The sequence below is a fragment of the Platalea leucorodia genome (genome assembly GCF_965183815.1).
Source record: "Platalea leucorodia genome assembly, chromosome: 1".
NCBI classification, from domain to species: Eukaryota; Metazoa; Chordata; class Aves; order Pelecaniformes; family Threskiornithidae; genus Platalea; species Platalea leucorodia.
In genome coordinates this window covers 56,827,800-56,845,608 of record NC_138823.1, presented here as the reverse complement: position 1 = coordinate 56,845,608, position 17,809 = coordinate 56,827,800, and the positions used below count along the sequence as shown (strand labels likewise).

Here is a 17,809-nt window from a genome sequence, read left to right as displayed (position 1 = left end):
GTCGGCGGGGGGCAGCGGGCCGGGCGCGTTGGCACATGGTGTGTCTCCCGCAGATCTGTCGCTGCTCCAGGAGGACCTGCAGGAGGAGATCGACGGATGTGAGTGGGGCCGGGGGGGCGGCGGCGCGGGGCGGCTTTCGGGCGAGGAAGTGGCTTCAGAGGGGAGCGCCCACGGTGCATTGTGGGAGGCGGCGGGGAGGAGGAGGAGGAGGAGGGAGGCCATGCTCCGCGCTGCCCCGTGTACATGACACGCACCCGGGCGCCCGTGGGGCAGGCCGGGCTCCGCCGGGCTTTCCCGCGGGGGAGCGGCGGCGCGCAGCGGGGTGCGTTGGCCGGTGGGAAACGCGCGGGGGGGGGGAGGGGGGGCGGTGCGGGGGTTCCGTTAACGGCCGCCGAGGGCGGGCGGGAGGCCGCCCCGCCGGGAGGTGTGGCAGCCTGCGGGCCGCCGCGGGGAGTCGTCCCCTCATGGCCCGGGCACGGGGGGACGCCTCCGGCGAGGAGAAACCTGCCGGGTCGGAGGCTGCAGCGTGTGGGTTGCTCGTTCCTTTTATATCTATATATATTTTTTTGTGTGTGTGTGTGTGTGTGTGTCGTCCCCCTCCCCCTCCCCCCCCCCCCCCCCTCTTCCTGACCCTGCTGGAGAGATGTGTGGAAAAGAGTTAATGTCAGGGTGCAAATTGCAGAATGTGGCTCTGGTGCAAAATTACTAACTCAGGGGTGTGAAGCCTGGCTGGGCAGACTGTTAAAATGTTACTCAGGTGAGAAGGCATCTGTTGGTAATGTCAATACCGAGGGAGCTTCTTGGAAGCAGAGGAGGATAAATTTTGGGCGGAAAGTGAAAATGGAGGCGGAGGCAGCTGGTAACGCAGGCGTCTGCCTCGCAGTCTGCCGTGGGCGTGTGGACCCTTGTCGCTGTCTGAAGGTATCTTGTCTGACGTGCAGTCTGCACAGCGATCCGCTCACCAGGACTAGATTGCAGGAGAAAAAGCTTTCATTTTATGCCTTACGTTTTTAGGGAAGTGTTATTTTAACTTTTCAGAATTTAACTGTAAACGTTTTACATCTTTTTCAGTTTTGTCATCTGACATTTAAAAGGCTTCTATCGTGCGTTGCCTTGCACAAAGAGGGAGCCTTTCTCTAAGGCTTTTTTTTTTCTTTCCCCCAATTCTGCTTGCTTGAAATTCAGATTGATAGCATAGCTGTTTGAAAACTTTGTGTGATTACAAGAGGACTTTCTCAGAAGTGACACACTTTTTTTAAAAAAAAAAAAAAAGTAGCGTCTTAAATTTCCACTTAGATCATGATTTTTCTTGACAGGAGTTGAAGATAGATATGAGTGTAGTCATCGGAGAGATGATTCTGAACCTATGGGTTTCTAGTGATGGTTTGAATGTTATGGTCTTGTCTTTAAAAGCATAATATATGCATGGAGATATGACTCAATCCAGATGAGAGCATCCTGAAGGCAGGAGCAGTAGAAATCTAAACATTTGAAACCTCATTAAAAATTACTGAGGTTTTGATGGAAGTAGATAAAAGTGAATAGCTCAATACTTCTGCATATTATTTTAAGAGGAGAAACAGAAATCTGTATGAATCAATGTGTGCTGTCTGGACATAGTTCAGTCATGCGATGTCTTTTATGGTTTTAAATTTTATGTGGTTTTTTTCTTGTGGGGTGGGTTTGAGCTAAAGAAAAATAATACAGACCAGGAAGACTGTACGTATCTAGTCAAAAGCGCTGTTTCTTGTGCAGTGGTATTTCTTTGAAATAACCACGTCTTGTACCCATGTACAACAGGTCTCATGCAATTTATGAAAGTATTCCCAGTTGATGCATTGTTTGGGATTATATTTCATGGTTGCACATATGAAACAGACAATGCCAAAAACAAGACAAAAAGCCGCAATTTTTGCCTGGCTGTGCCAAGCCTGAACCCCACCCTACAGTACCTCTCTGTTGTAAATGTTTCAAATATTTACAGCTCTTTCAAGCGGTAGAGTTAGACACTGGTTTAGAGGTGTGTTCCTGAAGTAGTAATGCAATTGTGAGAAAACTGGAAGTGCTGGCAGCTTTTATGTACGCGTGATTCTGTCAGCTGCAGTCTTGCTATTAAATGTGCTAAGCTATAGTTCAGGACAAACAAGGTAAAAGACATGCGGGCATACCTGTAGTCCTGGTGGTGTAATTTAGGAGGAGAAATTAGGTAAATGTAAAATAATACAAATTATAAGAAAAGACTGAGATGGGATCAATTGTTTGGCTATTTTGAAAAGTGAACAATGTGGTTTTCAATAGATTTTTTTGGTTTGTAATTGATCTGGTATCAAGTAATAGCAAAACATCTATGAGGTACACTGGAGAAACCAGGAGTGATTAAGCCTAGATGTGTGTGTACGGATCTGGATTGGACATCTGAATCTCGGTCTCTGATTAGGCACATGGTTTAGGACATTTCATGAGATTAGGCGTTCCTTTGTAGCTCATCAGTGAGTCTGTTTGATTCGGAATCACGAAATTGGTTTTGTTTTTATTTTAATAATGATAATTTACAATGTGATTCACCATTTTCTAATACAATAAAAGTACAAAAGAAAATGAAAGAATCATTAAGGTGACTAATAGATACCTTTTATTGGTCATGTTCTAAAGCACTAGGAGAAAGTCCTGGAGTTGAGCAAACAACAGTAAACAGTTGCTGCTAAAAGTAACGAACCAAGCATCTGTATATCTTTTTATATGTGCGGAGTTAAGAACAGCTGTTTTATGATCGTTGTCTTTAAGGTCTCTGGAATTAAGTACTTTACTGGAAAGTTGGTGTTTAATCAACAACTTGTACAACTGTACAATTTGTGCCTCTCCTCATTTATTGTGCAAACTCACTGGATGCTGATTAACCTGAAATATGAAACAGTAAATTATTATATCTTTGGAGTACTGTTTTAATAGTTGCTTGTAAAAGAAAGTTTACCTTTTTCCAAAGAGAACTTGATAAATATTTAGGTTAAATGAAGCATTCCTGGATTTCAGCAGAGTAGTAAATCTGTTTTTGGAGTAGTGGGAGAGCTTCAGAATATATGCTGTGGAAGGCAGCTATTTAAAAATTGCCTTTTGTTTACTTGTTTAAGAGGTCAGAGATTAAACAGGAGCTTTTATAAGAAAGGCTTTTAGAGAGTGGTTGATAAACCAGCTGGATTGACTTTTAAATAATTAATTTCAGCTTTGGTTTGCATTTCTATTTTGAAAGCTTCATATTATTTTCTGCTCTTGGTTGCTTGGTAACCACTGGAAAGCTCTGATTTTATTTTTTTCTTTTTCCAGGTGAATGCATACTTTACACCTGATGGTACATTACACAGATGATTGCTTTAAGTAGTTGCATAGCTCGGCACTTGGTATTTCAGTACTTTAATTTTAGCTAATATTTTGTTTCTGTAGAGGTAGCTTCTGATGTCAGAGGCTATGATAATAATGCGCATACTCAGCCAGTGGCTTTTCCTTGTTTGGTAGTTTGAAGTAAAAGAAGAAGGAAAAAAAAAAAATCAGTGACTGTGTCCTGGCTGAACATACAGAAGGTTATAAAGGAAATTTAATTCCTAAATATAAGTTCTTATTGTGAAAGGCAACTTTGTTATTGACTGTAACCCCCCAAATAAATAACAGATCATTGCATTTCATCTGTGTGAATGTGAAGCTAACAAGAATCCTTGCATGATATCCATTAAGGCAACTTCCCCCTCCAACCCCCAAAGATATAGGGTGAAAATTCAAAGTGGAAGCCTGCAGAAGACTCCCCATCCCATCTGGCTGCTATAAGGTGGCAAAATTAAGGTAGTGGTTCAGTGTCAGCTGGAGAGTTACCCATAAGGCTACTTGGACTATTGGTTTCCTTGATCTTTTGTCTAAAATTTTGTATAGTATATGAAAAGAAGTCAGCGAAAATTTAGCTTTTGTTCAAATCTCTGTTTTGTGCATATCAAAATAATATAATCCTATAATAGAATAACATAACTGTATAAGCTAAGTATAGAACAGAAAAGAAAATAAGCAACAAAAATGGTTGAAAAGCAAACACGGAGGGTTGTAGAATTATATATTTCTGATGGTAAATAAAATGTTCTTTATGATTCTTCCTGGATAGTTTGTGTTCCACATCCCCTTTCCTCCTAGATGTTTCTGAAGATTGGACTGATCAGTACAGATAGATGCAACCAAACGTACCATGATGCTGACTTCTTTCAGTCTGTCCATTGATGTGTGCAGGATGTGTGTTCTGAAAAATGGAGCCATCTGTAATTAGAATTCAGGTTGTGAAAGAGGATAGCTTTATTTAGCTCGGTATTTTAATTGTGATTTAAATCAGGAGAGAAAAGAAATTTTGATCTAATAACTGGTTTTAATAATGTTTTGCATTTGTGTTTTTTGAAAAAATGGGGTTTTTGGCAGCTGCATTTACATACAACTTTTGGACTTTTGATAGTTGCAAGTACTATGTACATGCTTTGGTGGTTATGTAGCTTAACATTCAGATTCCAAAGCTTTACCTTTTATCATGTTGAAAAATGATGAGTGATAAGCTACCTTTGTCTGTACACTTAGTGTTCAGATGTTTTAACTAAAAATGCAGAAAATGGTATTTTAATATCTAAGCATGGTTTAGACAGTTCTAGTTTAGAACTGTTAAGTGAGTTTTTATAGAGATGTATACACACCTGTGTGTAAACTTGTTTGCTTTAGCATAAGAGTTTAACAGTAAGACAGACTTAAAATTTAACAATAAGATAGTTTTTACAATTAGCAAATCTAGTGTTACTACCAGTAGATTTTACTAGTGGATTAAACAGTTTTAAAGATTAAAAAAAATACAGTAGTTATAATCTAATATACTTCTGGTTTTAGTATTGAGTTCTTTTTTCATTGATTGGAAAGGGAGGACAGGTCTTTCTAGTCTCTCCTCCCACTGGGCTTCTCAGCTGTGAACGAACCAGTTATTTAGCTGAGCTGAAGAAAATACTCTTTGTGCATCTGCAGGTATCAAAAGCTGGTTTATCTTTGATGATATGTTCTTGTTCCAGGTGATCAGCAAATCATTTGTATTAGCAGTGAGCTTGTATTGGTTGAATGCTTTTAATTAAATTATTCTTTTAGCCTCAGGTAGCACACAAGTCTCTTTCCAAATAGAAGCTAATTTCAATTTAATTTTTTTCTTTTAAGTTTTTTTTTCTTTTTTTATAGTACTTAAAGTTAAAAGGTGTTGGGGGTTTTTTGGTTGGTTGGTTTTTTTTTTTTTTTTTTTTTTTTGTTTGTTTGTTTGTTTTTAAATAAAATCGTCTGTATTTCCCTGTGGTGTCAAATCACAATCACAGCTTTATGCTGTGTTGTAGTTGTTATTCCCTTGCAGTGAATCATGCTGAAATAACATGCATTCAGTATGTTAAAATTCACCTTACCTTTCCCGCAGTTGTACATAGTAATATCAGAAGCTTTTGTATTGTGGTTCCTTTGTTCCTTTACCACAGAACAAGAATTAGCAAATTTTGTTATGTGTTGGTTGTTATGTATAGACTGCAAGTCAGGTAACTTCTTAGACTTAATTCCAGCTTTGAATATAGCTAAATTTCCAATATAATGTTCAAATCCCATGCTGCAGTACTGACCTTCTGGTCCCATCACAGACTTGGCTCTGGTGAAAGAGTGCTGAGATAGTTTGAGTTACTGGGTTGGCATTTCAGTAGTCTGCAGTCTTTAATGTCTGTGTCGCAAAAAAATAATAACAGAAATTAATGACAGACTTTCTGTTTCAGTTCTCTGGTGTGACTGAGATTCTGTTCCATTGGGAAGCTAATAACTGGTTTTTAATGCTAATGAAGCATACTTGTTAAGTCTGTTGTTTCCCCCAGAGATCAGGTTTTAATTCCCCTGACTCTTCAGTTCACTTCTTTGTCTTTTAATGTGGTGATTGACCCTCATAGAAACTGGGAGACTCAGGTGGATGGCTGTGTCCCCACGGAATTCTGATTCTAGCAGCGGTCTCAGGTGGGTAATGGTTAGTGTCTTTTTCTCCAGCAGCCTCTTAGGATCCTAGAGAGAAGGACATGATGTGAGGAAAGGGTTGTCCTTGATTTGATAGAGACTAATGAACCTTCCTCATGCAGCTGCACGTTTTCTACATTACACCTAGCAGAGGATTGAAGATGAGGTATTTTTCTAGGCTTTCAGCTTCCCAAAGCCAGTAGCATTACTTCTGATGTGGAAATGTGCTTTTCACCAGCCACTTTTTATGTTCCTGTCTCTGGCAGGAATCCTCAGATAAGGTTGCCAGCTCCTCTTTTATTTTCTTTTCTTTTCTTTTATTTTTTTTTTTTTTTAATTTTGTCTTTGTCTCCTGATTTATCTCCTACGGCTTCAGGTATTCTCCTTCTCCCTTTCTCTCCCAGTTGGAGGGAAAAAAACAAAAAGGGGAAGGCATGAATGAGTCAGGAAAGAGATGGAAGTTTTCAAAATCTTAAGCTTAAGACAGAGTGAAACTTCAGTGTTCATGCAGTTGTTTCTGACTGCTGACCTGTTGTGGAGGTGGCAGACCGCAGTGTGTTGAAGATAAAATGCCTCTCTTTCCTGTGTGTGTCTTTTGCTGCTAAGACTTTCCCTCTGTGTGGGCAGGAAGTTTTCATTGTAAGAGTAGTAGCTGCAAGAGATGACTTGTAACAGTAGCAGAACTGGATGAAAGGATAACTTCTGCTTTGAGAACTGGAGTAACAATTCTGTCTTTGGAAGAGTGAGGCAGGGACGGCTGCCCCTAAAGGAACGCAGAACATCAGGGCTTCTCTGTCTGCTTTAGAAGGTATAGCATAAGAAAAATTAATATGTTTTTTTCTTGGTTTGGGTGGGATGCTGCGGTTCTTTCTGACAATAGAGTGTTAAAATCCTGTCAAATGTATAGGCTGAATGAAGTGTCAAAATAGGTTTGTGAAGGGTGTTCATTTGTGACAGCAGAACAACTGCACTGAGAGTTGAGAGTACTGGTTTTGTGTTTTGTTGTGTGTTTTTTTTTTTTTTTAAACTATTTTTAAGGTAAAGAAAAATGAAAAGAAAATAGTACAATAAATACACATTATTCTGAGATACAATTTCCATAAAAGCTAAATATATTAATGTATAAAAGTGACATTCTATATGAGCGACAATGCAGACTGTTGGAGTGTTTTTCTCTAATAAATAGGTCTGCTTAGATATTTTTTGCCTTGTTGCCATAGTGCCTGAACAGTTCCCAAATATTTGAATGGAAGAGAGACCACCTTTTCCTTCCTCTCTAGCCTGCAGGAGGAATAGCTTGATTAGTCTGGAGGGATACTTGCTTGTGCAAGTTTGCTTGTATGTATGTTTTATTAGAGGAAACTATTTTAAATAACATTGAAATTAACACCCATGACTGTTCTTGCTTTTTCTAAGAGCCAATCCACTGCATTCTGTACTGCTCAATTTTCTCCCATAGCCCAGTTTTATACTTTATGCTGAGCACGGACAGGAAAATTGTGGAGAGTTGCAGAAGGAAGAAAAGTGTGAAGAGTTGCAGAACAAATTTCCGCCCCTGAATGCTCAGGAAACGCGAAGGCTTATCCCACCAAGAGTTTTGTATGCTGTCAAACAACATCTCAAGAGCATTGTCTGGGGTTTAAGAGGAGGGAGGAGAAGTACAGTTAGGAAGTTCAAAGTTATTTATGTTGCAAAGCCATGCGTTATAGATTATGGATGTACTAGTCATAGAACTTGCCTTCTCTGCAGCATTTAGCCCCAGTAAGTGTATTTCAGTTATGGTGATTGAACTGGTTGAAGTAACTGCACAGCAGAGCAACACTTGGTTCAAGTGGAGTAGAGTTATTACCTGATGCGTTATAACTCATGGTGTCACATCAGCATTGCAAAGCTAGCACATGCATTTGGAGCATTTGAGCTTCAACAGCTTGCTTCATAATGCTCTCCTGTCCAGTTAGTCCAAGGTTAAAGCATATGTAGTTTGAACTTGATGTTTTTGTGTGTACCAGATACCCAGTTAGGGGCAGAACTTGAGCATGGCCCCAAGTGCAGTGGATGTATGTGTCCTGTCATGGTAGGACCAGGGAGAAGAACATCTTGGTTGAAAATGGAAGTGGGATGCTCTTTGCAGTGCTACAAAATTCTCAGTCAGTCATGGAGGGAATCAAAAACTCCACAAGTAGCAGTGCTCTGCAGAGAGAGGGCGGATACCTTTCTTTGACTGTAAGGAACTTGTAGAGGAGAAAAAAGTACCATAGAGGAACTTCCTGCTTGCCCTAGCTAACTTTTGCTTCATTCCAGCCTCATTCCACAATTCTTAATTGTATGGAGTTGTTTGGAAGGGGTAAAAGATAGGGACTCAAATAGCAGGAGACTTGAGTACCATGGTGATGGGCGTGACGTGCTCCCAACAGGAAACTGGCAGACAAAATATAAACTGTTGATTGTTTTAACTGGTAGCTCGGATGTTCTTCTCTTTGTTTCAGTTTCCTCTGGACCAGCTTTTGTTGCAGGTCAAACTCTTAACTGGTAAAAGGTACATTCCGCTGTTGGGCAAATAAATGACTAGCGAGCAATATGAGAGAGAACTATTCCTTTGTTTCAGAGCAATCAGGATTTTCAGTGCTGCTTGTGTATGCCTTGAAGAGACAAACTTGTCTGTAGCTGCACCTGTCCTCATTGCTTAAAGAATTTTCTGTCACCCCTTGTTTCCTCTGATGCTTGATGAGAAAAGGAACTCCTTTGGCATGCTTGATAACTGTATCTTTTTTTGAAGGCCTTTGTTAAATGAAAATACTTTGTTATGTTTAGTCTAGTAGGTCTTTTAAATTTGCTGTACCATATTTGGGTAAGTTCTGTATGTAAACAGTGGCCGATTTTGATTCCTGTGTCTGTCTTTCATCTGCTAAATGTTCCCCCTACCAAGCCTGTACCAAAGCTCCCCCTACCAAGCCTGTACCGAAGCTTTTATTTTATAGGGTTTGCTCTGTCTGTGCTTCAAGCTGTTAGCAAGCTCTGCTATGAAAGTGCTGCATAGGGGCTAATGTGGTAAGCCTTGTTGTTAGCACAGCAGCTTTGCATCAGAGCTGCTCTGCATTTCCCCCTTCTTATCTTCTACCTTGCTCCTACCTCTCTCCTCCTTCACCCCACCCCCAAATCTAATCCCACTAAACTTGGATTGCAGACAACAAAGTCTATGGATTCAGGTGTGGTGACTTTACCACATTTGTAAGAGACTCAAGGCAGTTAGTGCTCCATGTTTGAAGGGGAAATTTGGGGGAGATACAGAGAAAGGGAAGTGTGGTTCTTATTTCTGCTAATATGGTGGACGGACTGTAATCTAAGAGTATCACTTGCAGATCCCTTTTATACTTTTGTTCACCTGTTTTGCAGTTTTGCTGAGTAAGATTACACACAGTTCAAACTTGCATTTTTCTCTGAAAACATTTGCAGTATCAGGGTAAACTGGTAGCACCTCATTTGCATTTTCAGTCTCAGGCTACAGCAGGAGAACAGAGATGATATATTTAAGTGTCTCTTGGAAAAATCAGCTCCCACTTTCTGACAGTGGGATCTATGATCACCAGTGAGTGACACCTGGATCTAGCAGGCAAGATGGTGGAACTCAGCATTACAAACACATTTTGTAATATTTGTGTAACTGTTATCGCAATAGCTCTTGGTTAATGTTACTGAAGCAGTGCAGTAAATTTCTGGTAGCAAGTGAAGCTGAAATAGCATGACTGACGCTTTGGTCTGTGATGTCACTGCGGAACCGGAGCTGGAATATAGTGCACTATGAAAGGGTAAGAGTAATGCTTTCCTAACCGTGGACAAATATAGATGTTTAGCTTCCGTCCTCATGCTGAGGTGGATTTCTCGTTGCAGAACATCAAGATGCAAAACAATACTTCCTATAGAAAATGAGTTGGAAAGGAATGTATTTACAATATTGAAGGGCTGAGAACACTACTTGTGTTCTGCAGAAATCTGAATGTAAAGTGAATTTATTCTTTCATAGCATAGAGGATGGTGACTTAGAACAAAACTTGCTGCTATTATCCTGTGATTATGATATCAAATGTTTGGGCTTGTGGGACTACTATTTTTGCTTTACAATTAAATAGAAAAATTACTTGCTTGAACAGCAGAACAGAACTAAGTTCTTTCTGCATATAAGTGCTGTATTAACCTGAACATGCTTATGGCAACAATTGATGTAGACCATTGCAAATAGCCTGTACTACAGCTGAATATAAATTAGTCCATTTTACTAGATGTATCTGTAGCAGCTGCCATAGAGACTTCTTAATAGATCTTGAGAATGCCTTGGGATTGCAGAAGATAAAATAAGGGAACTGTAATATTAGTTGGAAATCTTGAATCTCTCAAATTGTTTGTTGCTCAGATTTGAGAAATGAAAATTGCTCATTTTTAGAATACCTGTTTTCTTGTTACTGAGTTTGCATGCCAGAATGAGGGAGGATATGTTTCTGCCATGGACTCAAGTACAAAGAATACAGGGAGACCTTGCTACTGAACAGTCTATGGCAAAGAGTTCATGCATTATTAAATAAAAGAAAAATATTTTTTTTTTTCAAATATGATCTTGTGCACCTGTCTGTAAAAGACACAATACGATCAAGATCTTTGTGAAAGGTACTATGAAGATGAGACGTAGTAGAAAAATCAGCTCACTTGAAAATTGGCCTATAGAGTATGGTTTTATAGGGAACTGAGTTTTAAATGGACTTCTGTTTTGTTGTTGTACGCTCAACCAAACTTGTCAATGGTTGACTAAGCACCTCTAAATATAGTCTGTCTCAGCAAGACTGCTGTATGGTGTGTGTTAGTTAATTGTGGCAAGTAATTGTTGTATCCTCGCCATAAAACAGAGGAGAACTTAAGGGAAATAGGAGAACTTAAAGCAGGGGGGTGTTAATATATTCTTGGTACAGTATGGACCAGATACAAGATAGACAAACAAGCCTGAACAACTTCTGCAAAAAACAGTCAAACAAATGATTGGACAGAAAAATGAAGGTAGAGAGAGGAGGAGTTACGTGGCTTATGTCATACAACAAGGTCAGTGATAGTCAGATATTGAAACAAAATCCAGTGGTTATCTTGTTATGCGATGCTGCCTTGAGTTTGGTGGCAGTAGTGTAGAGTTTTGAAGAGAAGTTTGTAAACTACTTAGTCTAGATAACGCATTTATTCATTTTGCTCTGCTTTGGTGCTCATGCGGACAGAAAATAGGGGCACTGTGATTGCTTTTCACACTGTTGTCCAGTTATTGTTCCTCCCCCCATCACCACTAGTGACTTTAAACTGCTGAGGCAGGGCGTTTTTATAGAAACTCCTAATTTCTTACTCCTTTTGCATGTTGGTGTGAACATGTAAGACCACATTAAAAGGTACTTAGGCTCTGAACTTGCATTATTTTTCAGTGGTGTCTTGTAGCTTAGATTTGGTCTGGAGCTGAGCATTTGGTCCAGACTTATTTGTATTGGTTTGAAAAAGCAGAGAAAATAAGAAAAGTGACCTATAGTTTTTATGCAGCAGGAGAGGAAAGTAACATGTGGCTCTGTTGCTTGGTCTACATTATGAAGTGGGAATGAACCTGGACATTCTGCATTTGAACTAGCCAAGACTTGCTGTACTGGTTTTGGCTGGGGTAGAGGTATAAATTTCTTCATGGTAGCTTCTATGGTGCTGTGTTTTGGAGTTGTGCTGAAACTAGTGTTGGTAACACAGGGATGTTTTAGTTACTGCTGAACAGCACTTACACAGCATCAAGGTCTTTTCTACTCCTCACACTGCCCTGCCATTGAGTAGGTTGGAGGTGCACAAAATAGCCCCATACAAGCTACTATGAAGAATTTTAACTCTATACCAGCCAAAGCCAGCACACTTGTGTTCAGGGGTGTTTTTTGCATTTGTAAAATTTACAAATGGTTCTGTGGTACTTGGGCAAGTGCGCAAATTTGGGTGGAAAGCAGAGGAGGGCTGAAGAGGCAATATTCAGTTAATAGCCTTTTTGATAGCTTTTTTTTGAATAACCTTCCAAGTGTAGGGAATATCAAAGTGACTTGGTTTATTGAATAATGCAAAGTATGCTTTTTATGCATTTTAGATGAGGAGTGCTTAGACTGTTAGTGAATCATATTTGGGGCAAGTTAAAGACAAACATCCAGTTGAGGGGCTTTGTTAGAATGGGAGTTCTACTGGGCTGATGACTCTTTTCACTTGGATTGGTGTCTTGATGTTGAAAGTGAAAATGAATATGTAAGATAACTGTAATGGTACTTTAAAAGAACTATAAACTGTTCATGTACTGATTGATTTATTTTTATCACCCCTCTTTTCTCTGCTGGTATTAGTGTTGTATTTATCAGGATGCTGCCATTTGAATGATCTCTTTTGTGACTACGAGCTGAGATGCTGGAATTATTTAAATAATAAATGTTGTTCAGCATAAGCAGAGGCACATCAAACCCCATGTAGTGCTAAACTTAATTTTACAATGCACAAACACATCAGAGTCAAATCCACACACCTCGCTTTCTGTTTGCACTAGTAGGAGACATCAAACAGATAAATTGTAAGCAGCTGCTCATATTTTTATCATTGATATTTACATCTGATACAGAGTGGATTTAGCAGTTTGGTTGACTTAACTGGTTTCACGAGGCAAAAATTATCAGAACATGCAGTTCACTAAATCAAAGGCATCAGATATCTGGACATGAGCCGGCAATGAGCTCTCACAGCCCAGAAGGCCAACTGTATCCTGGGCCACAGCAGGGAGGTGATTCTGCCCCTCTACTCTGCTCTGGTGAGACCCCATCTGGAGTACTGCATCCAGCTCTGGAGTCCTCAGTACAAGAAAGACATGGACCTGTTGGAGAGGGTCCAGAGGAGGGCCACAAAAATGATCAGAGGGATGGAGCACCTCTCTTATAAGGAAAGGCTGAGAGTGTTGGGGTTGTTCAGCCTGGAGAAGAGAAGGCTGTGGCGAGACCTTATTGCAGCCTTCCAGTACTTAGAGGGGGCTTATAAGAAAGATGGAGACAGGCTTTTTAGCAGGGCCAGTAGCGATAGGACAAGGGGTAATGGTTTTAAACTAAAAGAGGGTAGATTCAGACTGGATATAAGGAAGAAATGTTTTATAATGAGGGTAGTGAAACACTGGAACAGGTTGCCCAGAGAGGTGGTAGATGCCCCATCCTTGGAAACATTCAAGGCCAGGCTGGATGGGGCTCTGAGCAACCTGATCCAGTTGAAGATGTCCCTGCCAAATGCAGGGGGGATGGACTAGATGACCTTTAAAGGTCCCTTCCATCCCAAAGCATTCTGTGATTCTATGATTTAGTCAACTTTGGTGCATGTTTATGTGTTAAGACATAGAGAGTGAGCAGTCGCTATGTTCTGCACTGTCTAAGATGGCATCTACATTGGACCACTCGCTTGAGGAGTATTAAGGGAGAATAAATGCGGAGGGGAAAGAGAGGAACATGGAACATAAAGTTTAGACTAAGAGGAGGGAAATGGAGGAAGTAAAGCTAGTGGTGGTTGATATAATGATAAGCATTTATTTATTTTTTTTTAAATTCATGCATTTGATAGTGAAATAAAAATAATTATATTGGTGACAATATAATTGGTTGGTATTTTGACATAGTTTCTTCAATTTATGCTTTTAAATTTATGGTACGATCAACAGACTTCAAAATAGTAAAATAGGACCCTGTCATAGCATTAATTTCACTGAATATTAGAGTGATTTTTTTTCTTCCCAGTTGATTATGTCACAACTTAACTGTATTAAGTTCTGTAGTTTAGAAATTGATCTGAGTGCAGTGGTTTAGCTCCCTAGTGAAGGGTGCAATTATAATGATAAAAAAAGCAATTCATTTCCTGGAATGAGGAGTATCTGTCTGACCTATGTCATGTGTGGATGCTGCAGAATGTGTCTGTTGCTTCAAAGTATGCCTTGAGTCAGCCCTTCGACAGTAGGAGCTTGCATACAGTAACATGTTGTATGAGGAGCAGCTGTGGACTGTGGGTTTGTCTGGTTTGGAGAAAAGGAGGCTGAGGGGTGACCTCATGGCTCTCCACAGCTTCCTGAGGAGGGGAAGTGGAGAGGGAGGTGCTGGTCTCTTCTCCCGGGTATCCAATGGCAGGACACATGGGAACGGCTCAAAGCTGTGCCAAGGGATGTTTAGACTGGACATTAGGGAGCATTTCTTTACCGAGAGGGTGGCCAAACACTGGAACAGGCTTCCTAGAGAGGTGATCAATGCCCCAAGCCTGTCAGTGTTGAAGAGGCATTTGGGCAATGCCCTTAACAATGTGCTTTAGCTTTTGGTTAGCCCTGAAGTGGTCAGGCAGTTGGACTAGATGACCGTTGCAGGTCCCTTCAACTGAAATATTCTATTTTAAAAAGACTAATCTGTGTGAGAAAGGTGCATGGCATAACTTACAAACACAGGAAAACCTCTGGTTTTAGCTGGATGGGTTGAATTAAAGGCCTATGAGCCTCTCAAAGGATGTAGCCTGTTCCTTGTTAACTTAACCTGGCATAAAATCCTAACTTGCATTATGAGTGCATTTTTACCTTCCCCCACCTTTCCTGTGAAAATAAAAGTGATTCTTGCAAAAACACAAAGCAAACAAACAAAAAACCCAACCAAACCCACAAACCCAAACCAAACACAGGTTCAAACAGTTGTGTAAACCTGGGGTTGCTAAGCACTTTCCCTTGTGCTGCAATAGCTTTCTGCAGCTGGCCTTTTTTTCCTGAGCCTTCTCTTCCTCCCCCTGCAGTTTGTTATCTTCTACCTTAGCTGTATCCAAGAGCACTAGTTCCTCTCCCCAGATTGCTGCTCTTTGTCTACTCTTTGCTCTACTTTGTCTCGCAGCTCCTAGCACACTTTCTTCTTTGCCCCGTCTCCTAGATTCTTCTTATGCCCTTGCTCTTTTTCCATCACTTCTTCATTTGATTTCTGGCAAGGATTTCATGTCCTATCAGCAACTGCAGAATTTGGACCCTCCTCCAGGGGTGGGATTTATTTATGACCAATTAAACAATGTCCATTGATTCTCTACCTAGAAAATGGGAGAATTAGTTTGTTGGTAAAGGGATGCTATTAACTCAGTTTAGGTCTAAAAATATTGTTCTTATGGAGAGTTTGGTGTTAAATCTTTTGACATTTGAAATATGTTAAGGAAGACGTTCAGAAAATGGTAGCTGCTTGTGTATTCTCAATGTTGAAGAAAATGATACAAAGTCTGATAACATAGTATAATTGTACGGAAGGTAAGAGGACAATAATCTTTTTTTCTTTCCTCTATAGAGTTTACTTTTGAAAAAAGTCATTGTGGGACTCCTAGATCTGCCTCTCTTCTATCCGTGTCTATTTGCCAGTTTTCAAAAGGCTTTTCAGAGAAACTTGGCTAGACTGAAGAATAGTTGTAGTGTACTGTAGTGTTGTATTTTCAAGAGTAAAGCAGGTGACCTGGGATAGTTCTTGCAAATAAGTGAATGCATTTGCAATACTAGCAAATAAGTGACTGGATTTGTAGGCTAAGGTATTTGTTATGGGACTGAGTTTTTGAGCAGTTTAGGGGGCTTATGGAAGCCAGAAAAGGTGGTAGTTCAAATCCTAATTCTTCAAGCAGCTCTGCAGAGCAGGGAAGGACGTTTCATTGTGGTTCCGTGTAATAAAGGTGTCTGTTTATATGAAGTTCCCTGTTGATCTGCTGGTTAATAATTATGCCATAGGTGAATCGTGCCTATTTTAATTGGTAGTGGGATATAGCAACACACATCTGAACTTTTTAATGCATTTAATTTAGATTTTTCTTTTTTGAAAAAACTTCTTTTTTGTTCTGTTAGATGATGTTGTATTAACTCTTTATCTCTGCGCTCATTGCCACTATTATTTTAGTCTATGCGTCTTCATAAATCTGACTTTAGAATTAGCTAAAAGTCATTTGCTTAATAAAAATGTAAGGTATAAAATTACTGTTTGTCAGCTAAAAATATCATGAACGTTGGATGTTCAGTGAAACATCATATTTGGGAATTTAGAGAAAATTACTCAAAATCCATTTAGTCCAATTTATACGTAATCAGTCACTCTTGTTTAGAAAAGGCTTTATGGGGGTTGGGGAAAGCTAGGGGGAATGATGTAGTGCAGTTAGTAAATATGGTGTCAGTGGGACCTTGCCTAGCCTTCTGTATTTCAGACCAACAACAGACATCATTTTAGTGTTAAACTACTGTGATTATAAGGAATATTTCTGATGTCTCTGATAGTTGGTGTGGATGACTACAGCTCAGAGTCTGATGTGATTATTATACCTTCAGCCCTGGACTTTGTCTCACAAGATGAAATGTTGACGCCTTTGGGAAGACTGGACAAGTACGCTGCAAGTGAGAACATATTTAACAGGTATGCTTTTTAAATGTCCTGTCTGGCTTACGGTATGCAAACTCTACATCTGATTCAAATCTGACTTAATTTGCATGAAATACAACTAATTTTAAAAAACCCAACAACTTTACAAAATTCTGCAGTTTCCACTCCTTCTGTTTGCTGATACTCCTTCTACTTACATAGAGCAAAATATTAATGATAACAGAAAAAACATTTGCTTACCTTTTAAGTAACTGTAATTCAAGACTTCTTGAACTTTTTCATTAATTGGACCGCATCCTTTTAGGTTATTTGTGGATGCTAACATTCCTGCTGACACAGGACTAGAAGATAACAGTAAACTGTATCTATAACTCTGTGTGGAAAGTGACTTTATGAAAATACTTCATGGAAGGTCAGGAGAGGATAATGAACATCACTGTAGATTGCAAGAGGAACCTAAGAAGTGTTCTGCAGGATCATTCTCATCCGCAGTTTACAGTTTCAGTATTGCTGCTTCTGGTTATTGAAAATGAAAACTGCTGAAAAGAAAGTCTTATCTTACCCAGTTAATACTGTGGTTTGCATTTTCCCCTTTTTATTTCTGTAATGCTAGTTGTTTCATTTAAAAGCACAGATATTGTAGCATACTCCAGACAGACACGCCCCCCCCCCCCCCCCCCAATCCCCTGCACGCAGACACTCTGCAATGGAATGGAGAAATTCAAAGCCAGCACTTATTTTAATTGTAACTGCAAACAGTTGCAAGATCACAGAAGTATATAAAATATGTTAAGGTTGAGGTTTTCTGGTGTTTTATTTTAACATAGTTTAGTTTGGGCTCCAAGTAAATCTTTAATAAAGCACATTTGCTTTTATGTTGAATTCTTAATACAGTAGTATGCGGAAGATAAGTCTATGATCAACCACCCTGTAGGTTAGCCTCTGTTTTGTTGTTCATGGCCTGAGTTCTGTAAGGATTTAGCCCTGTGCTTAACTTTAGTCATGTGAAGTGTACTTAAAATTCCATATTACATGTATGAACATCCCCCATTTGGAAGGTTTTCATTCTGATTGAACTGAAGCTAACAATTATAGAATGGCTTCTCTTAGTATAACCTGCATAAATCTGTATGCATAAATTAGTTCTGAAATGCCTGATTTTAAAGTTTTCTCTTTTCCTGAAATCCAGAGTTTGTGGTATTTTACAATTTGAGATGAAATCAGCAATTTGCCAAACAGAAGAGAGTTTTTTTGAGTTTGACTTTTCATGGGGAGGGAAGAGGAGCCTCTAGGGCTATAGGTGACGATTATGTAATAAAAGCAAGTAGGGAGGAGAACAAACTCAGAAA

General features: G+C 39.7%; 1 protein-coding gene across 5 annotated transcripts in view; it reads left to right on the top strand.

Moving 5' to 3' along the window:
* Positions 1-17,809, top strand: part of PPP4R1 (protein phosphatase 4 regulatory subunit 1) — a 71,435-nt gene that overhangs the window by 418 nt on the left and 53,208 nt on the right. For 2 of the 5 annotated variants that reach the window (XM_082319364.1, XM_082319362.1), the window contains exons 2-3: positions 54-98; positions 16,358-16,493. In XM_082319364.1, coding sequence (XP_082175490.1) covers positions 54-98; positions 16,358-16,493 — 181 coding nt within the window. Of the gene's footprint in view, positions 1-53; positions 99-16,357; positions 16,494-17,809 lie in introns of those variants that run through there. The other 3 variants (XM_082319363.1, XM_082319367.1, XM_082319366.1) reach the window with 3 other exon arrangements.